The 26,200-nt window shown below is 42.3% G+C and overlaps 1 protein-coding gene across 2 annotated transcripts in view; it reads left to right on the top strand.

Annotated features, from left to right (window-relative positions):
• Positions 1-26,200, top strand: part of PLAG1 (PLAG1 zinc finger) — a 78,235-nt gene that overhangs the window by 19,287 nt on the left and 32,748 nt on the right. The window contains exons 2-5 of one of the 2 annotated variants that reach the window (XM_069004770.1): positions 7,834-8,037; positions 10,169-10,381; positions 21,665-21,764; positions 25,576-25,934. In XM_069004770.1, coding sequence (XP_068860871.1) covers positions 25,693-25,934 — 242 coding nt within the window. In that variant the 5' untranslated portion in view covers positions 7,834-8,037; positions 10,169-10,381; positions 21,665-21,764; positions 25,576-25,692. The remainder of the gene's footprint in view (positions 1-7,833; positions 8,038-10,168; positions 10,382-21,664; positions 21,765-25,575; positions 25,935-26,200) is intronic. The other variant, XR_011148389.1, reaches the window with a different exon arrangement.

Raw genomic sequence — 26,200 nt, 5'->3', positions numbered from 1 at the left:
TTGGAAGAGCTGCCAGTCTGTTCGGCTTTCTGTCTCTCCAGCCAGTTCAAGTGTACCTGCATGGTGTTCATTTGCATTTCCCTTTTCTGCATGTGTATTGATTCCTCCAGAGAGCTCCACTTGCTTCGTGGAGCTTGACTTCCTTTTCTAAGTTATGTTTCTTCTTCACCGGTATGTTGTATTAGTTCATGTGTCCACCTGAGCTTTTCATTGAAGTTTATGCTTTCTTGCCTGGTGTAGATGTCAAGCTTACTGTAGTACTTCACTGGATATTGGGAAATAATTGTTAGGAAAGAAATCAAACAGGCAGCAATCTGTGGTGTGTGTGTCTCCTCAATACTGTACAAGAGCTACGTAGCATGGCAAAGATACAGGACAAAGTGATGAATGCAAAAAGTAGTGAACAATTTCCATGCAAGGAAGGCCTAAGTTGGCTTAGACTTTTCAGCTTTATAAGAGACTACAAAAGGGAGAGTACTGAAAATAGAGATTTCATATCACAGGCAGAATGATAAAGGAGCCATGAGTGGTACTGATGGGATAAAGGGTGAGCAAAATCAGTAGCTAAGAGGAAAGAGACATAGCGGGAAATGGGCTCAGAACAAGCTAGAAGAAAGCTGTTGTTAATAAAATGTGAAATTAAGCTGTGGTACTCCTTGCCATGGGATGCCAGTAGAAAAGCTTACATGGGCACAAGAGAGGGCTGCCGAAATAGTGGAAAAAGGGGGTATTAAATCTCTCTAGATGTCTAAGTCCCTCAATCACAAGTGGTGATACTTCCCCAAAATACCATGCACTTGTCTTCCTCATGATCTGCTGCTGGCTGTTACTGGAGCAAGACTGGTGGGCTGGTGGACTTTTGCTCTGGCCTGCAAGGACCATCACTGTGTTGCAACAAGTATTCAGGGACCCCGAACTGGAACAAATCACCCAGAACTGGAACAAATCACCCTGGCTGAGCCAGATGCCTCGCTGTCTCAGAAACCATGTCTGTCTCTGTGAACCTATATAGAGCCACTTGCAAACTAGTGGAGTTTTTTCCATGTAAACTTAAAGCCAGTGTTTTGTTGTCTAGAAAGCCTTTTAATTTCCAGCCTAAACTTATTTTGATAAGCTAATACTTCCACTTCTTTGTTCCAGCTCTACTGACTGTCTCTTTGGTGTACTTATTAAGAACTTTAGTTGTTTTTTTTTTTCCTTTGGTCAGATGTTTTGTTGCACTATCTCAGGTAAATTTTTTGCGAATACGTATTACCAGATTTATACACGGCGTTCCCAGCAAGATCTTGGTAGTCCGCTGTAGTAGCATGTTTATGTCCCTTCCTGTACTGCAAATACAGCTGCTTTTTTGAATCATATTTTCCTTCTTCTGAACCGGCTCTCTTTAGTGACTTTTACTAGCTGCTTATAGGAGGGTTATACACAAATTTTTTCCTTCTCTGCCGCTTCCAACTAACAGTTCATCACTTGCAGCAGAAACCACTAGTCTCTAAGAGCATTACTCTGTTCTTTGTTGTTACTTTTTGTCTTGTTTCTGTCCTTAAGATTTGTTACCATTTTTCGTGTGTTGTTTCAGTTTGCCCTGTACTTGTGCTACCTCCTAGTTTTGTATTTTCTGCATGTTTTTGTAGTGCTCACTTAAAGGCAAAAAAAAAAATTCTAAATGAAAATGCTGAATCAAAAAGACTAAAGACCAGTCTTGGCAGAAGTCCATAACTAACATCCTTCCACCTTTTTCTGAAAGAAATCTGTTGTCATCTCCTCTTGATCTGCTGCTTTTCCTGCCATACTATTCTTGAACTAACTCCTCTCTTCTAAGCTCAACAAATTACTGCTCAGGTGGTAGTGTAGCAGATTCCTTATTGAATGAGACTAGAAGTGTTGTGCTTCTTTTGTATAAAGACTATTTGTAATGTTGAAGAAAAGCTGGGTGTTTGACATGGTTCAGCTTTTAAAAATCACGTGATATTTTGTTTAACTTTCTCTTTACCTTCATGTTTTTAATCTTTCATTGAAAATGTGCTCCAAGGAGGAGGTCATGCTATCATCATTAGTTATATGTCCAGATAACTTTTCTCCACCTTTCTCAATATTGAAATGAGGCAAAAAGTGTGTACTTGGATTTGATGCTGTTCTGAGAATGTTCCGTCTCATCATAGCCTTGCTTCCTCTTGAATCAGAAGATAGTATTTCAATATGAAAGGTTATATAAGTGTGGTAGACTTTTTTTTTTAAAATTCAACTTTCAGAAGGCCCTGTGTTGGTCTCTGTGGTTGACAGCCATCTGTGGTGCAGAGAACTGTAAACTTCTACATTATTTTCACTCTAGTAGGAGTAGTGAGTTCAAACAGTTGCCCAGTGCTCTCTCTGTTGTGACTGTAGATGTTTGGCAGACTTAGATCGCATCAAGTTTATTCAGGGAGATCTATGCACTGCCAATAATAATATGAACTTGGTCATTTAGTACCTTTCTTCACCCCTGCTAAGGTGAGAGCATCTCACAGTGCCATGATACTCCATTAGTCTGCTCCGTCATGTTGGTTCCTCTTGGATGTTGGATCTGCAAGACGGAGCTGCTGCCAAATCCTATTGTCCAGCAGGGTGCTGAAATTGCTGCCATTCCTGACTCTGAGTGGCTACTCAGTACAATTAGTACCAAGAGACCACAGGAAATCTGTGCATGCTCCTGGGGCTAGTGATGTGGGAATCCCAAACTGCTCATCCCTGTTCATGAGGTGGCTCTTCTCTTCCTCCTCTTGTGCTGGCACAAAGCCACTCCAAAGAGTTAGACTGCATGGAAACAGTTGGAATTCTTTCTGTAGGGTTAATTTGACTGTTTCAGTTCTCTAGGGTTAACTTGAATGTTTTAGGTCTCTGGTCTGGCACGGAAAAAGGAAAGGAAAGAAAAAGGAAAGGAAAGAGGAAAGGACAGGAAAGGAAAGGAAAAAGAAGCACTGAACTGTTTCAGTGTGGAGGCATGCTGAAAATAACTAAGCTCTGGGCAGACTAACAGAGTGCTGATGTGTGCTGTCTTCAACATGACAGCTGGACAGATGTGTCCATCTCCAATCCCAAAACATTAGCCAAGATGCTATGCCAGAGCTGTTACCCCTGCCTCTGAGCTGCTCATGAATGGAAAGCTGAAAAGCTCAGCAGCTTTTGTGGCGTGGTCTGGCTTCCAGCAAGGAGGTGGCTTGTGTCCAGCCAGTTTGGCATGTTGGCTGGGCATGGTTGCCTCTGCCTATGGTTGACCCAGTAAACAAGGTGCTTGCTTGGTGGAGTTACCTAATTTCTGGAGATAGCTGCTTTGCTTTTGGGATTGGATCCAGAGATGAGAAGGTAACTGCTTAAGTTGCTTGCCAAGGCAGCTATCAAATCTGATGAAGGATCAGGCCTTGAGGTTAACTCACAGCAATTATCTTTACCATAGCTATATATATTCTGAGTGATATTTCTGGGGTTTGTTTTATGTTGAGTTTTGTTTTGAAAAGTTATTGCCTCACAGTGCTGGTTTGTGTGTAATTCAAGGGAAATATCAGCCCTCATCTTGGCAAGTGCAGCCTTTTGGGTACAGACCTCAGAGTTTTGGTGACAACCAGGATAGCAACAAGAAATTAAAGTTCTCATATTTTCATTTGGGAAAGGCTCCTCCAAAAGCACGCCCCTGCTTTGGTAAGGAAACAAGTGCTTTCAGAAAGAAACATGTTGAAATCATCAGGCCATTGTACCTGTTTTGGTAGTGAGTCGTCTTTCTTAGCCATTCATTTGCATAACCCTAGCTCTTTTTGACCGTTTTGTACCCTTTTCTATAGCAGATGTTTCCCCCCAGCACTAGTCATGGTGGCAGCTTGTGCAAGGTGGCGGGACTGGGTGAGTTTGGGGAAAGGGGTGGAAGCTACAGGTCATAAATAAGTGTGTTGTGTATGGTTGATAATGTGTAACAAGTGTGGTTTAGTAAGATGAGCTTCCAGCTCTTCCTGCAAAAGGGGATGCACACCTTCCTTTACTCTGGCACATTTCTGTGAGATGATAGGAGGCAGGAAAGAAATGTAATTTATACGGCCAAGTTCCTATGTGTTACTTTTTCATGTGTTCTTACTGATAGAAGGCTTGGGTGGGTGCTGTGCTGTCAGACTGTACTACCCAGCATTAACTGGTCATGAATCCATGCTTTGTGTTCACATGTATTGCTTTTTTTCTTAGAGGCTGCTCATTTGGGCAGTTACAAACACTGATGGAATGGGCATGAGTCTCCACATCTCCCTTTTCTCCCTCTGGTACTCAGATTTTGGTGAGCAGGGCATTTGCAGTTTGAAATTTGTAACTGTAACATTATCTGTTAGAAGTAAAGAAAAAACCTGCTAAAATAAGTAGCACAGAACACACTAGATCTGCCTCAGATAAAGCTGACCATTATTGTGTGCAATTAGAACAAGTGTTTTAAAGGATTAGTAGATATTATAAATGATTGGTTAGTGGTAGAAAGTAAGGCTGCTACTGAAATTTTTCTTCCAGAGTCCAAATGCAAAGATCTCTTATTAAAATTTATCCATTTGTTTAGCTTTTCTTAACAGAGAGTTCATAGGTCATAGAAACAAGTGCAGTATGAAATTTCATACTCAATAGTCACCTGCTTTTAAAGAAAAATACTAATATTCCATCATTTTGGAAGACAACAGTTACTGCTTTTTGCTGCCAACATATGCCCCTGTGTATTTACATTCATCTGTATCCTAAACGGTTTTGATTTTTGTTTTGTTATTTTTATTTTTAGCAGTAGAAGCCCTTAATGGCTCCAAAGGATTTAATTGGCTTTGTTTCTAGCCACTTTTTCCTAAGAAAAGGCAATCATACCAATGATGTGAAAAATCCTCTCTCCAGCATTGTCTTGCAATTTGTTAACACTGCTGCTTTGCCTCTGTTTGGCTTCGTTTCACTTTTTAGTCTCCCTTCTCCTCTTCACAGGAGTCTCTGTTTTGGGGATTTTTTTTACCAATTTGTCACCTGCCTCATAAAGGGAGGGGTAAAAGGAAAAGAGGGCTTTCTTCTAACTGTTTGATTGAGAGAGCCATGTTGGTCCTAATCCACCTATAATTTGTCTCTGTTTCCTCTTCCCTAATCTCATTTTGCTCCTATTTCCTAACCTCCTCACCTTCATGCTGATGACTCCTCCCTCCCTGATCTTTGGGTTTGGACGAAGCTGGGAGGCGTGGTTAGACGCCAGAAGCGCTCAGTTATTACACAGGGAAACTTCATCCTGTCTGACAAGCATACTATTCGTAGCCTGGGGGGGTATAGCTGAAGGGCACTGAGTTTCCACTCCGAATTTAAGTAGATTAGATTATGTATACATATTTGTTGTGACTTGGCGGGTATCCCAGTGCCCAAGGTCTTAAAACATATACTTTGCTATACTCGAGGCAAGCTCAGCTGCGTGTTTCAAAAGATGCTCTAGGGAGATGGGAGGCTGCTGTTTGGAGTCCACAAAAGTGTTATCCTCTCTAGATCTCATACAACACAGGAATTCTGACTACTGTTCTGTCTAGTCCTGTATTTTGTCTTGATATTAGGTGCTGTCAGATGCCTCAAGGGGTGGTATAACTATAAGATACAGAGGAGAAGCTCCTCTCTTATTTAACTCTCTGCTGATTTGTATTTTGTCCTGGAAGCCCTCTTGAAACCATATTATAATTCTGGATGATCAAGTTATCTATGTAAATCTTGTCTGTCTAACTGTATGCTACCTTCTGGCAGTTAATCTCACAGGCTAACACTTTGCTGTTAAAAAAAACAAGTTTTGGTGTTTATTCGTTTAAAATTTGCTATGCTGTGGCTTTGTTGAGTGTCTCTGTCATAAGAACAGACGAAACCTGTTACTCTGAATCTGAACAAGTTACTCCACTGCAATAGTTTTAATAGCTTTATCTTGTCATCTTGTTAAAAAAAATTAAAGAAAAAAACAACAAAGACACGAACAAAAATACAGCTCCAAAATTCAGGTGCTGTGGATATGCTGGAGGGAACGGTGAAGTTAAAGCAGCTGTATTTTATGAAATTCTGTTTGGTATGGCACTTTTCCTTATAAGGACCAATGACCAATTGTTTTGATTATTTAGAAGGAAAAAATTCCATGAGAACTGTTACTGAAAATGACTAACTTGGCATTTGTGATCTGTCGCTCTCTTACAGTATTTGATGCAATACTGAATTTAAGATAGCTGAAACATCCAGTTACCCACACAGTGCTTCAGCTGTTCCTATGTGACCTATTTATTTCATTTTCTTGTAAATTGCTAATGATATCTGTAAATAAATACTCCTCCTTTTTGTAATGGCATCTTCTTAATATCCAGGCCTTTGTAAATAAAGAACAGCCTGTGCATCTAACAGAAATCTCCAAGACTTGGTTTGCGATGCACAGTGACCTACAGGCTTTTGCAGCAAGGAACTGAAGTGATTCCTTGAGTTTTGCTACCAGAGCAGGGAAGCCTTGGAAGGAGGAATGTGGCTCTGCAGCTTCTCATGGGCAGTGGAGGCTCTGAAAGAGCACAGTGGTTAGGGCTGCACTTCAGAAACTAGGGGTGGATGGGTCTTGTTGCAAGAGGAGGGAAGACTTGTCAGAGAGGTTGGCTGGATTTGGTTAAGTAGTTTTGTTTCTTTCTTTAAGGAAGGGCTGGAAGCTGATAAATACGTTTAAGCTGATAGGCCTTAGATATGAGCTGCTTTTCTCAAAATTGCAGCAGGGGGTGTGAGAGAGGTGGGATTAGAGAGAGAGGACTTAGCAGATCTGAAATGTACACATCCACCTGACCAATTCCTTTGGTGTCTTAGTGGCTTACAGAAGATGCTTGAATACAGTTACTACAAATGCGTTTGTGTTATCTATTAGAGTAGTCTCTTAAAGGTAGAGGATGAGGAATAACCCATTGTGGGAATTTTTCTCTTTTCTTTTTTGCATTATGATATTCTTCCTATATGCTGAAAAAGAATTTTCGCTAACAAACAGAAACTGCATGCAAAATTCACTGCATTTTCCATTCTCTACTTCTCTTTTCCTTTTCTAAGCATGGAAACATAGGATTCACTCAAGCAGACAGTAGGTAGAATTGTCCCTTTGTGAACTTTAAAATGGATGAAGTGAGAAAGAATGTCTAGGCTGATGATTACTGAGAAATAATTAACAAATCCGAATCACTATGGCTTTGTCCACAATAGGATGTTGCCTTGAACACAATGCAGTTCCTCTTAGAGCATCATGTGTCCGTGCTGAACTGAGTTCTCAATGTTGCATCACAAAGGACTACTTACTGCAGTGAATGCTTGTTGTGGTGAGCTGGGTTCCACTCGAGGTTTCTTTGGGCTGATTGCTTATAATGCACTGGAGTTTTTATTTCTTCCCACCTGGCTCACTACCCATGTCCTGCTTTACTCCAGGATCATCTTTTGTAGAGGTAGATGCTCCATACATGTTGGCAGGTAGGCAAGAGTGCTGCTTTTTGTGGTTGAGGTTGTAAGAAAGTTGGTTATAATAATCAATTAGTTTTGAAGAGTCTGTCAAGGCTCTGGTGGCCTCCAGTTCATATATGACTGAGCCTACTCGGATATGAATCGTTACGGGATGGGCAGGTACAGGTCACTACCCACATAAATGAAAGAGAGAAAGCACACCTGGACCTGGCCTCAGGAATCAGCACAAAGGACCACGAAGGATATAGCAGAAGACAAAGAAACTCAACAGGATTCTTGATCAGTGCCCTCATACGTGCTCAGGGCTGTGGCTTTGCAAGTGACATTGCCACCAAATCCAGGAGTGAATTATTTTTTTTCTCTCAGATGGTGCAAAGTGCCACAACAGAGGCCTGAGGTAACTGGGTTAAAAAAAACCAAACCAACAAAAACAAAGTCAGTATCCTCACCTATGCCATAGTGTCCTCCTGGGCCTGGGCCTGCTGCAAAGCACTGTGTCTCCTCAGCTGTGAACAATACCCAAGAAACGGCTTCAGGATCCTGTGGAGGCTGGAGGAGGAAACTGATCCGGTAAGTATTGCATGCCCAATTGCACAATAATTTCACAGGAGGCTTTAAACTACTTTTTCTGGAGCATCTCTCCGTCACTCAGGTAGCAGCCTTTCCCTTGCCATTTGACTTAGCCATTCTCAAACTTACATCATAAGACTCCTGTTTTATTTATTTTCTCTGAGCTCCTCATCCACACAGATGCACTGTCACTCACTGAGCACCTCCAAACTTCTGCACTCCAGCTACTGTCCCTCCATCCTTTCATTTCTCTTTCACCCAGGGTATCAGCCTTTACTGTCAGTATCCCCTACCCCTCTCCCTGGTCCTTGCTCACCTAGCCTTGCCTACTGTTTACCAGTCCAGCTGTACTGAAGGACTTCTCAGAAACTTTACTGTATCAGCTCCCTGATACCTTCGTGTATTCTCCTTCCCCTTGTTCTCTGTGCTCTGTACCCTCTGTGTAAAAGACCCATTTCATGAGGAATAGTATCAAGTTACCTTAGCTGCCCAGATCAGTTACCTTCACTGTCCAAATCTTTGCAATTCTGTCCGTACCTACCTTGCCCTGTTTGGAAAGCCTGGCAATCTCCAGGAGGGTGCTGACCCTGCTCATGGTGCTGATGTCACCATGGAGCACTCTGCCTGCTGCCTGCCTTGGAGGCCCTGGGGCTGTGGGGAAGGCAAGAAGCAGCCCAGCCCAGTTTTACACAGCAAGGAGCTGCCTGTCTCAGCTGAGCTGAAGCCATGGCACGGCTCCATGCTCCCTGGAGCTCTGCTTCTCACACTGGGTGCAAGGGGAGATAGTTTGAAGGCTGGAGGGAGCCATGTGTTCGGGGATGTGCACAGACACAGAGAATGGATGGTGTTGTATGGGACTGCTTCCTCCTGCTGCTGCCTGCACCCCTGCCCATGCGACATCCTTCAGCTTAGCAAGTGTTGGTTTGCCTTCCTCCCAGTCAGTGACTGTCACATCTGTGCTGCTGACTCGTGTTTTGTAGTTTGTCCAGTACCTGACTCCAGTGGAGCTCTTGATCACACGTTCTGATGCTTTTGCATTTTTTTTTCTTCACTCTTGTTCCCCTCAGTGAAATGTCCTCTTCTTATCAGTCTTACGTTAAAGCTTTAATGATACATTTCTTTGCTGTGCCAAGTCCCAGACATGATTCACACTTTTCTGCCTCCTTTCTCAGCTGATTTGATCTCCTTTCATTTCCTCCTCACTAATCACAGCCTTCCCCAGCTTTGGTTATGCTGCCCCCCTGCTCCAGACCTTAGTCATGCTCAGAGTGTTTATTCATCCTAGAGCAGTCTCAAATATAAAGCTGTGCTGTCGCGGAGTTTTCGTTAGTGCACTCAATCTTCACTCAGGGTGAAGTACACAAAGAATTTTGAACTGTGTTGCTGTTCTAAATCTTCTGTGTAGTAGAATGAGCTTGTGTAGATCTAAAAGCTGCTGTAGAATTTTCTTAGCTTTGCAGTGTATTTTACAGTAATTTTCAGAAGCCATAAGAAGAGTGAAAATAGTGTGTAAGAGGGAGGTTTGGCACAAAAAGTGCAAATAAAGGAGGTGTTGGGTTGTTTTGATTTTGTTTTCCCCTTAAAGGAAATGCTCCTCTAATAGTCCTGGTTGAAGCTTATTGATTATTGATAACGCACCTTGCAGTGCATTATCACAGTTTGCCTATTGTCTTTATAAATGAGGCTCTTAAGTCTCCCAGGAATTTATTAGGAAGTAATATCCTTCAGCATAAGGACAGCTAGTTTCCCATGTATGTAGTTAAATATGTAATGCATATTAGTTTTTTCTTTAAAAACAAAACCAAACAAAAAACCAACAAACAAGCAAAAGCAGAACCCTTTATACTCAAATTCCCTCTCCAACAGTGTCTGACCGTTTCAAGTTTTGAAACAATAGCAACCAACTTACCCCATTATGTATGTCTCAGAAAAGCCTACAACAGCATATGTAGTATGTGGAAGTAATTTGGAAGGCATCTTGCAGTTTTGAAGGGCACACGGTCAAAAGAGAAACTGGGAGAAAAGAATCTAAATGTGGTCATGAGGGAAGAAACTAGTTAGCAGTATTAAAATAGACTTTGTAATGAGTAGGGTGACTAGTAACATCTTTGTTTTTTCTGATTTCTCTTAGCACATAAAAAAGCTGCAGCCCATATGAAGAGGGTAATTAGTAGCTAAAAGATAGCCATCAGATTTCAGAAGATAAATGAAAGGTGGATCTGAACCTTGAAATTGTCAGCTCAGCAAAGGCAGAGTGGTGAAAGGAGGGTTTCCTGGCGAATCCCCAGAAGATTGTGATGGATTGTGCATTTCTGGAAGGGGACAAGAAACAGGCAATACTAAGGTGCTAAACATAAACAGTTCTAACAAAACACTGGTCAAGCATTTTACCTCCAACACCCCGCAAAACATAGAAGATGTTTCATATTGAGACCACTACATCAGTTGAGCTGAAATGTTTCCTGACTAGTCAGATTCTTGTGTATATCATCTAGAGGAGCACTCTGTGCAAGATTTGCTTTGTTTTTAAGGTCATTATTTTTCAGTGAAAAAAATTCACTGTCAGCTAAACCAGTAAATAAATCCATTTGTCTAAACACCTGTCTGAAAAGTTAATTGAAGACACAGCTATTGTAAAACTCATCTCCTCACAACTTTTTAAAAATAAAATTAAATTAAACATATCTTTTTGATTGCAAATTTTTTGCTAGGCTAGAGCTACTTTCCCACACCGTGAAAGGAGCTCAAGCGTCTTGTAGGAGAGCACTTTAGAGGAAGACATTCTCCGGGATTCACAAAAGCATCTCTATTTCATGTTTCCATCTGCCCTCCAGGATTTTTTCCCATAACATGCATGAAACATTGATGCATACCACGCAGTCAAAAGACTATTTTTATTCCATCTTTTTTGTCACCGTCTTCCTTCCACCTTTCTGGAAGCCTGCCCTACTAGCAGTTTGCAGCTGTTCAAGGCAAAGTCTTGCATGTGTTTTTCTCACATCACTTAATGTAGGCTTGAAATCAGGGAAGCAGAGTCTACAGAGTTGCTTTAAAAAAAGAGAACTTGTAAGTGGCCTGGTATCTTAGAGAAGGTATTATCTGTGGAGAATAGAATTTATATTTCAGGACATCAGGGTCTTTCATCGTAGATCACCCAGTGTAGTAATGCTTCCTGTGGTAAACTGTGTCCAGCAAGACTGAGAAAGTCTTAAGCCAGTGTGTTCAGGAGGTGGAGCTGAGACAGAGTAGGGCAACATGTATGCATTTCACAACCTGCTTCTGTGAACAGGGAGTACCAGGGAACCCTATGCCTGTCCCTGGACACGACGTGGAGAAACCTTGTGCTACTGTCAGCCTTCCTGACTTGGTTGTCCTGCCAATAACAAGATGATTACATTGTGATTTAATGGTAAAGTTGTTTGGTGAACACAACCATGTCGCTTGTTACAACATTTCATCAGGCTGACAGGAGCTCCCAAAATGGTTTTCTGTTGGTGCAGCTCCAGGATAGAATCTGTGTGGACTTCTAACAGATTCTGGCTTTGCTGCCTGAAACTGATCCAGTCATTGCTGCCGGTCACTTGAATCCGAATATTGTAATCCAGGTGGCTATTCTGGATACTAACTGCCTGGCTTATCTCCCACTGCAGAGTTCAGTTGTGTAGCTCTAAATTATGCATGACTGCTTTTAGTTGTTCACTAATCTGGCATCAAATCTCTGAATTCTTATGGATTGAGATGTGCATCCCAAATCGCATTGCACGGCATCGCAGTGCTCTGAGCAGAATACTCAACATGCCACATGGGAAATGGGAACAAATGGGGAGCTATGTACTTAACCTCATTCACAAGAGTGCTCTCGTGGAGACTCTGTGAAGTCACTCTAGTCAGAGTAAGCTGTTTGGGTGTGTGCTAACAGCAGTGCACAGACAAAGCTGGTACATGAAGAGTCAGAAATACATTCGGTGTCTGTGCTGTGCAGCTTCAGAAAGGCTCACTGGTTACAGCTTTGAAGAGGGATTTGCTTTGGTATTACCCTAAACATTCTGCATTTTCAGTTATCCTTCCCCACGGCTTTTGTGTTTTAGCTCATAAGGTCATTGATACCATCATCCACCATCACAGCTGTAGCAGTAGTAGCAAAAGCAATCATGGCTAAGTGTAACACATTCTATTTACTGTAAAGCTACAATAAGCTATGAAGTGTTTTCTTTTCAGATAGAACAGCAGTTTCTTGGCTGTAAGGTTGTATTGGAAGTTAGTGACTGCTTGGAAATTGGCCATTCTTTCTTTCTTGTTGCCTTTCTTTGAGAGCTGGGATAAGAGGCAGAGGAAACAGGGCAACCAGGATCAGCATTTTAGTTGGAATAGCTCCAATAAATAATATGAAAATCCAAGGTTACAAAAAAGCAGTGCTAAACCTTGTCACAGCTTTTGCCCCCAGGCAGTGTTGTCCAGGCAGTGTGATTCAGGGCAGGACTGTGCTTTTGCTACAGGCTTTGCACAACTGCATGGTTGCCACCTATACTGGGGATGTGGTGTATGTACTGGGGAGACTACCCTGTCTCTCAGTCACTTTATATCTGTCCTGCATGAGTTGTCTTTTTGTTCCAAAATTGATCTTCCCAACCATCTAGTGCAGCATCATAAGGGAAACTAGCTCCTGTGAAAGGCCTTGTCCTGGTACAGTCCTTGCAGCTTCCATGAGGTATAGAGATTTTTTTCAACCACCAACTTGCCCCTGTTATTTGAGCTTGTGTTAACTAGCAGGACTAGAGCACCAGAAACCCTTTTACTTGAATGATAGCTGAAACTGTTAAAAACATCTTTAGTTATGATTTGTTAGGTGACTGTCTCAAAAAGCAAAACTTGTAACTTCCTGTACAATCTGTTTGTGCTGTGTAGCCTAATTATGTTGTCTAAATGGTACATACTCAAGTATTCAGGTTCAGAAAAATCATGGTTTCAGGGGTGGTCTGGGCCAGGCAGGCCTGTACCAGGCAAATCTGAAATCTGTATTTGGTTGGTAGATGCTATAATAAAGCATAGAATTGATAGCCACCTGCATAGGAATGATAATTTGAGAAGAGTCAAAGAAGCATTTGTAAGGAAGTCCTGTCTTGGGCAACTGGAGTTCTTAGGAGGCATCAGCAAGAAGTAAAGATGTTCTGGTTCAAAAATCAAAGTGGACTTTATCAAAAAGGCTTTTAAAGGAAACTAGGAAGTCATAATGTAAGAGGGGAGGTCTTTGCACAAGTAAATGACAGTTTAAGAGGTAGGTTCAAAGGGTAGAAGTAGGAGGACAATTCTCAGTTAAAGGAGGGTCCCAGTTAAGTTCCACAGAGGTCTGGGAACATTTTAGTGAATGGTATCAGTAGGGGGATGAACAGCTGGGTGAGCAACTTTGCTGTGAAGAAGAGAGCCAGCTGTGGAGAACATTGGAAGGACATTAAAGCGCTGAGGACTGTGCAACAAAATGGGTGATAAAATTCAGTGTAGATAAATGATGACGATAACTGAGAAGGATAACTGGGCAGAACAATACCCATTATATATTATATATGAGTTTGAGCTGAGTATTACCATTGAGGAGTAAGATTTGGGAATTGTAGTTGGTGATCCTGTGAGATCATGAACTCATTGGTCACTAAAACACAACCCAAACATTAGAATAAAAAAGTACAGAATAAATTTTGAGAATGTCAGTAGAAGAGTGTGGGTTCCAGTTGCTCCCAAGTGTTGTGTGTATTTCTGGAGCCTTCAGAGGTTTATTATAACTGGAAGAAGCTTAGAGAAGGTTGGTAAGGATGATGAGCTACATGGAGTGGCTTCCATTAAAGAATATTTCTGTAAATTGGAACTTTGGTCTGGGAAAGGAATTAATTGAGGGCAATGTTGTGGAGAACTGCAGAGGAAGGAAGATGAAGACTAACCACCACCTTTCAAAACACTTAGGAGAGAAGGCAGTTTCAGAGCCTTCAAAAAGAAGAGGTTCTCCATGAAATCAGTAGTGGAGAGACCTGTGGGATGACTTGTCAAACATATGTTGCAGATATTATAAAAAATTATATGGTTTCCAGGAGAATCATGGACTATTGCTTGGAAGGGTGATGTGCTAAAAGTTGCTATTCTAACAGAAACCACATATGGTTCAGAAAGTCCCCAACATTAAAGGAGTTGGTGGTCAGAAGAGAATCAGAGAAATACCACACGTCTGTCGCCTGTTCTTTACTTCTGGCTATTACTGAAGACAGAATACTGGCCTAGATGTACTGCTAATCTCACCTGCACACCCACGCTCATTTTAAGGTATCTTGTGACAAAGGAAAACACTTCTCCTTAAAAATACCAATTAGTTCCTGACCATTTAGTGTATAATCTCATGCACCTTTAGGTTGTGTATTTGTGCTTACATGTGCATCTACAGGATTTGCTTTTTGCATTTTATTATAAAAATGGCTTGGTCCTATATGCAGATTGAATAGTAACCAAAGCTTGTTTTCACAGAAGCATCATCACTTTAAAAATGGATGCAGATTATTCTTGAGGAGGAGGGGTGGTGGTGGTGGTGGAGGTGATGGTGTGATTCCAAAACACATGAAAACACTTCTGCAAGTTTTAAAAATTCTAACAGTAATTACACTAACAATGTTATCTGTATCACAGTCTCTCCAAAGTTTTAGAAAAACATCCATGCAGTGCCATGAGATTCTTAAAAAGCCCATAAAACCACAATCATCAGATGGGTTAGCTCTAGGCAGCTGTTGTTTCCTTTAATTTAGTATATAACCAGGAATCCTTTGGAACTTTAGTAACTAAAACTGAGCTCTCAAGATTTAAAGTGGACCTAAGTAATCTGAAACATGGACAGCCCACAAAGAGATGCTGGATGGTATTGTGATTTTTTTTTTCTTTAAATTACAGACTATTAGGTCATGCTAAAATAAACATTAGTAAGTTCATGTTCTACTTTTCCAGAAACTTAAGGGGGAAAAAAAAAGGCAAGATAGAATTTTTCTTCTATATTCTGAAAAAAAAAAAGTTATGTAATCCTCTTTCTAGTGTTGCATATTATAAGAATGAGTTACTGTCTAAAATTAAAAAGCTGGTTGTCCAAAGCTCTCAGAATTGCAAGAGTTATGACCATGAGTAAAAACATATTGAACTTAATAGTCATATCTACCTATTTTTGTATGATGGTTACTGTCCCACAGGAATCTAGTAGGTTTTTTCCTCCAAGTGCTTGCTTTATTAATTAATAAAAGATATATATATTGAACAGATGTCTGTTACTGATATCTGTGTATTTACTGCCCACAGGAAAAGAAATGTGTTTAATAATTTTAGTGCATTTATTTCTGTTGCTACCCAAATTTCAGACTAGTTTGAAAGGATTGGGATTTTTTCCTGCTCAAACACCTGCAGTTTCAGTAGGTTTCTCTATTTTGTGGATGTTAAAAAAAAAAAAAAAAAGAAACAGCAAAGCCTTAAATAAAATCTAGTATTGATGAATCTTGTATTTTTCTATCTTCTATATAATATTCTTTGCAGCATAATCATCATTCTGCACACAGTAGATATTAGTAATGTGCTGTCACTAACAGTAGACTACAATGGTTGCTTGGTTTTAGTTTCAGTGCTTATGTTATTTCATTGTTTTCTAGATGTTAGGCTGTTTCCCTGAGGGTTGAACTCTTATGTGTTATTATCTCCAAGTCATTCTGATGTTTATACCTGAGATCGCTGGAGAGATATTTGCACTGTTTTGCCCACATCATTCCATTTCTCTGCAACAGCTTTCACAGGCAGTTCTGCTGCTGCATGCTTGGATTTGGGGATTTGGTTATGTCTTTCTGCAGCCTGTGCATGCTGTCACTGCTTTCCTACCATGCTCCCTCAGCCATTCCTCTACACTGTAGACTAGAGCTTGAATCCTTGGAGCAAGATTTCCCTGAATTCCACTGCCTACTATAAGCAGGTCTTGAAGTTCAAGATAGATAAATACAGCCTTGTATATATTTTTTAAAAACCCACATAGCAAAACTGTCTGTTCTTTTGTCTTGAGTTTATGTGTGTGTGTGCTTCCTTTACATGAAGCACCACTGTACAGTAGGGCTGGGGCCTACACCTTTGAATGGTAATTTGCAGTAACTGTTGTCTGAAAATGCAGAAGTGGCATCACCCACCTTTCAGTGCCATCTCGTCCCACTGGGGCCCTTTGTGTTGGACCCCTTTGTGTTTTCACATCTGTCTGTCAGCTTATGAGAGAAGAGGAGCTGTAAAACCCTGGCTGATTCCCAGCTGCTGTCAGGTAGGGTACTTGCCAGCTCTCCCCTCTCGCTGCCTGCCGTACAAAAGGCCACAATGCCAGAGACAGGGCTCTGGGGGCCAAGATCTGTCCCCCTTGCCATTTTTATAAATGTGCCTTAGTTTTAGACAGTTGTGCCCAGTGTCTGTACATGTTGCTTTCTGTTCAAATCTCTTCCAAACTACACAAAAAAGCAGAAAGAAAATTAAATTTCACTTGGTGAAAGTGCAGGTGTGAGCCTCTCTTGACCTAGGCAGACTTCATGGTCAAACCCACTTTCTGGTTGTCTCACCCCAGCAGTGCACATTCTTCCTCCTTTCTGTCCTCCAGCATCAATGCCTCAGCTTGAGTTTCCAGATGTCGGAGAACCACAGAGAGACCTTTGTTGCCCCTTTCCCCCTCCAACCCCATTCAGCCAAGAACAAATGGGGGAGGATCAGCAGCTTCCTACCAAAGCCAGGATTCTCTTTCTAAGTATGGGCAAAGGTAAGCAGGCTCTCTCAGCTGTCTCTTTTAAAGAATGACATGCTGTTCAAATAAATTTAGATCAAATGGCCTGCTAAGCACAAGCAGGGATGTAAACCCCTGCATCAGTCAGAAGACTTGATTTTAATTCAAGTTGGAGAAAGGCACCCCTAAAGTCATCAATACTTCTACATCTTTGTATGGATTTTTCTTACCTGCTTGACTGTTTCCATTGGTGGTATCAGCTTCTCCATCTGAGATCTTCCCTTACAGAAAGTTAATTCTCTGTAAGAGGGACCTCTGAAAGTCACAGGTGGGCAGTTGGATCTTCTGCTGCCTGCAGCTACTCTGAGGTGAAGCTTCTGCTGCAGAAAATCTAGTGTTTTTCTACAAAGCCAGTCAGACCTCCTGCTCACTCTCTGAGGTCCGTACAAGTGTGCAGTAGGCACGTTGATCCTTGTTGATCCAGGAAGGGTGTCTGAGCCTTGCAGGGCTGCAGGTCTCAGCATGCTGTCCTGGAGCAATGCAGGCACTTTGCCACTTACGCCCTCAGCCCCTTCCAACAGCAGGAGGATTAAATCTGCTCCCCCACAAACGCAACTGCCTAGTGAGAGGCTTGTGTGTAAGCCCACAGCACAGGGAAAGCCAGAGAAGGCTACATGGTGCTCCTTCTTTAGTTGCCTTAATGTGGGGTTAGATTCCTTCATCTTCAGGATCTCTGGTAACATTTGTGCCATTTATTTTAACAGCCCCAGCTGAAAGGGGCAGATATGGTGAGGTTTGTAGTTGGAGTCCTAGAACAGTTTGGGTTGGAAGGGACTTTAAAGATCATCTAGTACCGTCCATCATGCCATGGGCAGGGACACCTTCCACTAAACCAGGTTGCTCAAAGCCCCATCCAGCCTGGCCTTGAACACTTCCAGGGACGGGGCATCCTCAGCTTCTCTGGGCAACCTGTTCCAGTGCCTGCCTCTCTGCAAATGGAGGTGCTGTCTCACAGTCCCTTTGGCTCTTCTGAGCTACATCAGCTGTCTCTTGCTGGTGCTTTGACCAGCTCAGCTCCCCTAGCTATCCCGGATTGCTCCAACAGAGCAGGTTTCGTTTATCAGTACTTTTTAGTCAGGTGACTGCTTGTCAGTCTATTAGTCCCAGAAAAGAGGAAAAATCATTACTTATGCTACGGTAATGGTGGCTCTTCCAGGTACATTTGCAATAGAGGCACCAAAAATCATCTATTGTCCTTCACTCTGAATGAGTCTTTACTGTTGGCAAACCTGGGAGAGGTTGGACTGGTGCATCCTGAAATTAGTTTGCTCCATTACCACCCTGAGTAGCAGCTGCTTGCTTCCTTGAGCTACACTTGTTCATCCTCTTTCTTCCTCCACTAGGATGCCAGTCTGTGTTTCAGCTTTCCAAACCTCTCATCACACTTCCAACTGGATATCAACTCTTGCCCATGTGTTTCTCTCCCGTGACCCTGCTCTGTTTCATTAGCCACAGCAAACCCTGCCAGCTCAATTCACATCTGCACCTAAACCCTTGAGATGGGAGCACAGGTTTGGGAGCAGCAGGGGAGAGGGAGGTTGCCACTTGCCAAAGCAGCACGTTGATGGCAGTGGCCTGTGCGTTTGGATTTGTGCCAGGGTGTGAGTGAAGAGCAGAGGGGGAGCTGCCACTGCTGCTGCCCGTGTTAGGTGGGGCGATGGTGAGCGTGGCACTGCTGGGGAGTCCTTTGCCTTGTGCAGAGTTGGGAGGGTTCACAGGCACAGCCTGGATGGACACAACTGCCTGCAGAGGCCTTGGTCCTGTCCGTGTGAGTCCGTGCTCACCTGGGATCTGTGCGGAGAGCACTTCTTAAAGAATCACAGTTTCCATAGGGTAAGTAACCGCTTTTCATTTTGTTTCCTTAAAGAAATATTTAAAACCCATGATGGCTCTAATGCTATTAACTCCTTATTGAGTGCTACCACTATTATGATTCTCGTATTTCTATGACCCTTTCTTTGGTTTCAAACTGATTGATTTTGGGAATTGAAGCTAGATTTGCTGTTTTATATAAAAGGCAAAATGTCAAATACTGTGTTCTCAGTACTGTGTTCTCATTCTTGCTCTTTTATTTTGAAAGAAAATAACCATGAAACTTGTTTTCCTTTACTGTGCTTGAGCCCTCTTAAGTATGAAATGCAAGTTAGGAGGAGGATTATTGGTTATATTTCTGTACTGTCTTCATTATCCTTTTAGTTGAGATATCAAATGTTTTAAAATATTTTTAAGTGTAACTATTTTCTTGGATTTTTAAATAGGAACTGTGAATTTAAAAAAAAAAGTGTTACTCTTTTTTAATATTAAAAAGGAATAGATTATTTTATATTTATATTTTATATTATTTATCTTCCATATAAGGGTTTTGGGGCACTTCTTTTTTCCTCCCTTTTTTATGGTTGAAATTCAAATATTATCTAACCTGGAATTATCAGGGTGTTTGGAGAGTTAGCAAAATTAGTGCCTCACAAATTCTGGAAGATCTGGTAAATTGTAAGAATTCTAAGAATTCTGACAAATTAGGGAAGTAATATTTTGTTACTGCTACCCAAGTGGGCTTTGGGCACATGCCTGTGACAATGCATTTTGCAGTATGTTGCTTCTCTGCTTCATGTGGAGAATAATTTGAACTTTGTTATTCATTAAAAATTCTTCCTACCTCATCTAGGTGAAAAACTTAACACTATGACTATAAGCAGTTACAAGGAGAACAGTACATCTTTGTCCAGTATTCTGCCTCAGGGATCTTCTAGCACCAAAAGCTTCTGAGAAAGGTGGCCTAGAAATCAGCATTATCATGGACAACTTTTGTATTCTGCGCATAAGGACAAGTCTTTTATCCAGTAGCGTGTTTATTGTTGCAAAGCATAGGAATTATTTTATCTTTCCACTTAATCCTGTCAAATGTAGTAAATATTTTCATTATTCATGCAAACGGAGCTCCTTTTCTATGTATGATGTTGAGTTTTTTATTTAATAATGGCCCTGTAGAAATTGAGATCCCACAAACTGTAGGTGTAGCATTGCCCTCACCTGTATCCACTGAATTGTGATTTTGCTGTATCGGTAAGGTAATGAATGAATAAGTACCTGACTGTCCTCCTCCATTCTCCTCAGCATTTTAGCTACATCTCATATTTCTCTTATTTATATACTTGTTCCAGTTGCTTTGTTTTCCTCCAATTCAATAGTCTCTCCATGTCTCTAGTGGCCTGTCTCTGAGGGCATCTGCTTTTTGCTAGAGCAACTTTAGATGCGTGCTGAGCATTCAGGACTATAAACATTTAAGAGAAAATGTTAAATGCCACTGAGTGGACTTCATAATATTTTAGGCAGGATTTGTTGGGGTTTTTTTTCCCAAGCAGGAAATAGTCTGTAAATATGAATAGTGAAGGAACTAAGTCCATGAGGACTTAGTCCATTATATCTGTGTGTCTGTCTTACATATTGTCTACTTACTGTGAACTACATTAGTAGAAACATCTGGGGAATGAAGCTCTTCCTTTCCTCTGTGATACTGGAAGATGTTGAGATGGGCATTGCAGGGTAACTGATTTATAAGGGTCTTGCTGGGAGAGGAGGTAAGGAGTCATCAGCATTTTCTCCCTTAAACAGGGTGATTTGGGGACCTCAAAAAGCGGAGGTGACGGTTGTGCTCAGTAGTTGAAAACAGAACTTTTTCTTTGGGTACTGGAGCTGTTTCTGCCTCCTGCCTGTATGTACAAAGCCCCACATAAATGTTCCTCAGCCATCAGAGAGCTTCAGTCAGTTGCTCTGAAGCACTTCTGACATTTATAGGTGTTCAGGGACACCTGTTTGCTCACATTCATGCTCACCAACAGAGCATGCTGGGGCTATGCAGACCTGAACTCGGTATCAAAAGGAAGAATGGCTTCTGGAATTGAATGGGAAGCCAGGAGGGAAAATGGTTTGTGTGTGGGGAAATGTTACATTACTAGAGGGCTCCTGCCAAATAGCTTCAGCCTGCTGTGGGGTATGTGCACTCTGTAGGGCTTTGCCCTTACACATCTGAAAGAATTGGACAGGATAAACCTCCCCATTACAGTGAGGCACTGAACATATTTTCTCTGTATACCTGTGTCATCCAGGAGGCCTTCTAGCAAGAAAAGGAAGACCTGCTGCAAATTTACAAAAGGATGATGGCAGGGGAAAGGGAGATACAAGGGAAATTCCAAAAAAGCCCTCTCAGTTTGCTCAGGCATACCTAGACATGCCCTGTTTTGGGATTTACCTGTAGCATGTTCATCATTAAGAGGTTTTATTATTTTTTTTAAATTAATTTTATTTTCCTTTGCAGGTCACCTTTTAAGCTGCTATTTCCTGTATAATTAAGCAGAATGAAGGCATTAGGTTCTAGTAAAGTTGGGCCTAATCCAGAATCTTCTCTTATTCAGTCCTTTCTGAGTAAGAAACTCAAGTCTGGGCCCAGAATTTCACATGTTTTGCTGTTACTTCTAAATTATCTGTGGTCTGTGGATTTTTTTTTTTAACTTTATGAAAATTCCTTTGCTTTTGTCTAATTTTATCTCTTTATGTGTCACTGTCCAGCATAGCATTAGTTGAAATTATGTAAGTATACTGCAAATTGAAGTGCGTAATTGCTACTGATAACGCAAGAATGATTCCTACAGTTTATAATTAACAGTATATAATGTTCTGTGCATGGGTTGGATCTGTTCCTTTTAACTTCTCCTTTCCGATTCTTTCCAATCCCTGGTCTTGCTGCATCACAGCCTTTATGAATGTCCTGGTTTCGCTGGAGTCTAGTCCATTGTTCCTTTTGTTTTTCAGACCAGTAAAAATGGGAAGTACTGGATTCTGGTTTCCTCCAAGAAGAGTCAGCGGAACTGGTTAAGACCAAAATCTGAGGACTTTAGTGGGCAAACATCAGGTGTGCATTGAACAGAGGCTGCTTTAATCCTGCTTTAAGTATATGCTTCTTTAAAAATAGTATTACATATAAGCTTTTGTGTAATGTGTTATATTTGATACTGCATATAATCATTCATCCTGCAGTTGTGAAAGCACCAGTAAGAATGTGGATTTTAAGTGATAATATGTTGAGACACAAGCAGGCAATATTACTCATAAAATTCTTTCAGCTGGTCTTTGGAAAATTTAATATTTGAGGATCAGTGGTTTTTTTAAGTTTTATCTCCATTGCTCAGTCTATATATCCACACCCAAAAAAGGAAAAAAAGGGGTTATTTGCTATTCAGAGATCAATACTGACGTTCTTAATTGCCTCACCTATTGAGAAATGGTACTGAGATAATAGTGCACATGTGTTTTTTAATAAAATTGAGATTGGATCCACACTATATTTATTCTAATGATGCATTTTTAAGGACACTTAAACACAGTTCAAAGTCAGCTTAATTAGTTTGATCATAGAGGAACAAAACCCAAATTCTTCGTCCCTGTGAATGTTCTGACTGGTATAGCAGCTAGGTTACCTGAAGTTTTCGGAAGATAACAGTGACGTTATATTGGCCTGAATATAGGATGGCCTCCAGCCTGAGGTGTGATCTTTGCACTGAGAAAAGGAGTGAGGAGTTGTTAGATGTTAATTTAACAGTTAAGCTTAATATGCTGTTTCACAACAAACACTGCTTCTGACATCACCTCAGACTCTGCAGAGCACCCTCCTGCATGGCCTAATATCCTGCATCTCCCCAGCCTCATGCACGCTCAGTTCCTTCCCACCCACCCCAGTGTTACCAGTTCACCCCTATGCTCATGTTCTTAGACATTCCTAACACCTATGCAGCACTCCCTGAGCCTCCCTGGCCCCATAGCCCCATCCTGGTTCTGTCCACTCTCCCTCCCTGTGGCAGCTCATCCTCCTTCCTTGTGTCTTTCCTGCTGTCCCTGCTTCCCTTGTCACTGTCTGGGCACAGAATCCACTTGCTGCTGAGCTCTGGACCCAGCATGGTCAAAGCAGCCCCAGTCCTGTGCAGCAGCTTGTGGAGGCTGTTCCCTTGCCCTTTCCACTAATCCTGCCTGCCCTGTCTCAGGCTAGGTGTGGATTTTGCAGGGGGCCAGAGGGGCTGGACCCCTTGTAGCCCGTTGGGGCTCTAATTGCTCTGGCCATGCAGTGAGGGCTGTGACTGCTGTGCTCTCAGCTCTGTGTGGTGGGTCTCATGCAGGTGCCTGTGTGGTATACAAGTAGCCTGTGTAAGTGTAGATCAGGTTGGATTTTTTTTCTCCCCCCTGAACTTCATTTGTCAGGAGAGATTAGACTAAAACAAAATTCATTCTACATTCAGGCCAATATTCATTGAAGACCAGTGTGTTCATTAACAGAAGAGCAAAATTAATTGTATTACCAGATTCTGATTAGAGGTTATAGTGAAAAAAAATCTTTCAATCCACAGATATGCCACAGCTTTGATGTGAATCAGACCCTCCTTTTGATTACATTGGTGGCTTAATTGAAGTCTGTGGAACTGGTCTTCATTTACTTTTATTGAAGAAAATTATTGCTCCCAGGTCTCCAAATAACTGTTCCTTATGAACTAGAATTAGTGAACTAGATTATCGATTATGAGACAGAAAATAAAATTAAGCTGATACTTTGAAGATCTGTGCATTTTCCCACTCATGGAACTGATGTCTCCAGGCTTCATCCCACGAGTGGGAATGAGTTTGAGAGAAATCTGAAATCAGAAGAGTCCTTAAAGAAATGCCTTTTCTGTCACTGGGTATCTTTAAAAGAAGTTAGTGTTTCCTTATGAAATTTAAGGGAATAAAGGCGGTCTTACAAAACTGCTCGTTTAAAGAAGGTAGCATAGTTTAGCCTGTCATTCTTCAGGGTTGAAAGGAAGCAGATTTCCATCTTGGTGTGCCAGTACTTCTCTCCTCTGCTAAAGACAAGGGAAAAGTTATGGGGAGGAGGGAGGAAAAGACTTAGACAAAGACATATTCTGTCTACACATTCCAAATGGAGATCTCAGTCTGAGGATTTCTTAAAATGCAGACATTAAAGAGGCACTTCCCGGTCTTCCTCTCCCTGCTTCTCCTGTCCTTCCATGCACTGAGGAAAACACAGGCTCTCCTTCCTTCTCGCTTTTTTCCAGGACCACGCTGGGGCATTTGCAAGGACCGTGTAGTTTTCCCCCCAGCACACCTGGGCGGTGCTCTCCGCTCCTCTCCGGAGCAGTTGGCTCCCTCCGTCTCTGCTGAGCCTCAGCAGGGCTGAGAGGACAGCTAAGGCCAGGCCCCGGCTCCCTCCCAGCTACCCGGCCTCCCTCACTGCCAGCAGGGAAGAGCCCGGTTTGTTTTCCGGGGAGGTGGTGTTGGGCTGGAGCAGCTGCAGCCTGGTGGTGCCTGCCCGGCTCCAGCTGCCCAGCTCCGCCTGTCCCAGCAGCTGCAGCTCCCCCGGCCCTGCTGCCGGGGCCGTGGCGCTGCCCGGATGCCGAGCCCTGGCCCGGCCACTGCCCGGCCCCGGTGCCGCCCGGCCCGGCCGCCTCTTGCGCAGCTGCGCCGGCAGAGACCGGAGGGGACAGCAGCTGCCAGCCACGACACCAGGGCTGGGGGTGGCTGATGGCACTTTCAAGGGAGAAAGGGTAAATTTTGGGGCGTTCCAGCCCTCTCAAATGCTTGCATTGAGTGCTGTCCTGCTTCCTCCTTGTCCCCTCTGCTGCAGAGTTCACGCTCCACCCTTCCCACAACGGGTAGCACAGGATTTTGGTATCTGTAGTAGCAGTTGTGCTCCAAGGATGAAGCAAAGCTGTCAGCACCCCCTGACAAAGGAGGGCTGTTGAGTGCCCTGTGATGGCAGGTGCCCAGTTGCCACTATATGATACCAGATGACGAATTTAAAGTTGCTCACCCACAAGTCAGACACAAGGATCACGTCATGCACCTCCTGACAAAGCCTCCATGTTAGTTCACATTTTGCTATGCCACAGGGGCAGGACTAGGAGCCTCCATCCTGAGCTAGCCTTAGTCTGAATGCTTACAGCCCCCGTGTCTCACAGGATAGCATAAGGAGGGTGGGGGTCTCCAGCACTGGGCTGATAAAACCCTGATCTATCTAATCTATCCCTAATCCATGGGACTTCTGTCATTCATAGATCAAGTCTCTGTTAGCAGAGGGTGAGTTTACAGGAGAATTTCACCTGGTGTTAGGCGTCATTGGCAGTGCATGCATTTCGCTAGAGAAGCTGTGTAGATGTGCAGTAATCACGGGGACGAGGTACATCCGAGAGGGAACAGGAGCTTTGCCCTCCATACTGTCAGCATGGGTACTGCCGCGTGTGGCGCAGGTTTTCAAACATTTTGAGGCTTACAGACTTTCACTTTGATAGTTGCGTGCGTGCATGCATGCGTGCATGTGTGCGTGGGGGTGTCCATGCAAACACCACAGGCGCGGCTGTAATTCCTTTGAAATCTGAAGCTGCCAAAAGGTGCCATCTTTGCCTGATGCCTCCCTTAATCTGACAGAAACTCTGCTGTTCTCCATCAGTGCTTGAGGGGAAGGTTGTGAGGTGTGATTTCAGGGCATATGTGGATCTGTTCATCCTGAGCAATGCGTTTTAAGAGTTTCGGCAAATAGTATAAAGAAACCTGTAGGTATTACATTAGACCAGCTGAACCTAACTTTATTTTTAAGTTTTATTCAGAAGCATCACATAGCAAGTAAACTTCAAAATCTAAGTTTAGTTACAAACTAGTTGTTTCTTATTTTTTTTTTCCAGTCCCCTTTTGCTTTCTTTTACGACCACATGAAACTTGAGAAGCCATCTAAAGCTAAATCATTTAGTGGAGTTGGGCAATTCCCAAGTGTCCAACAAGAAGGCCTGGTTTAGGCTGCGATGGCCACTGTCATTCCTGGTGATTTGTCAGAAGTAAGAGATACCCAGAAAGTCCCTTCAGGGAAACGTAAGCGTGGTGAAACCAAACCAAGAAAAAACTTTCCTTGCCAACTGTGTGACAAGGCCTTTAACAGTGTTGAGAAATTAAAGGTTCACTCATACTCTCACACAGGAGAGAGGCCCTACAAGTGCACACAACAAGACTGCACCAAGGCCTTTGTTTCTAAGTACAAATTACTAAGGTATTAAACTCTATTTATCTTTCAGATTATATTATCTATTTTATGTTGGCCGTGTTAAGCCGTGTAAAAGTATATATTTCTGTACGCCTTCAGCTGATTGCAGAGAGGATGTGTTAATTAAAGTAGCCATTGGATTGTTTCTAGAATTCTAAATTACCTAAGTTTGCAAGCTAATGTCTTTGATTTTGTTTCTTAATTTGTTTTCTGCTTTTGTTTTCTGTTTGTTTGTTTTTGTTTTGTTTTGTTTTGTTTTTGATGAGCGTAGA

This window comes from Aphelocoma coerulescens, chromosome 2, assembly GCF_041296385.1.
Source record: "Aphelocoma coerulescens isolate FSJ_1873_10779 chromosome 2, UR_Acoe_1.0, whole genome shotgun sequence".
Classification (NCBI taxonomy): Eukaryota; Metazoa; Chordata; class Aves; order Passeriformes; family Corvidae; genus Aphelocoma; species Aphelocoma coerulescens.
The sequence above is the reverse complement of the archived record's forward strand: the minus strand, read 5'-3'. Positions and strand labels throughout refer to the sequence as shown.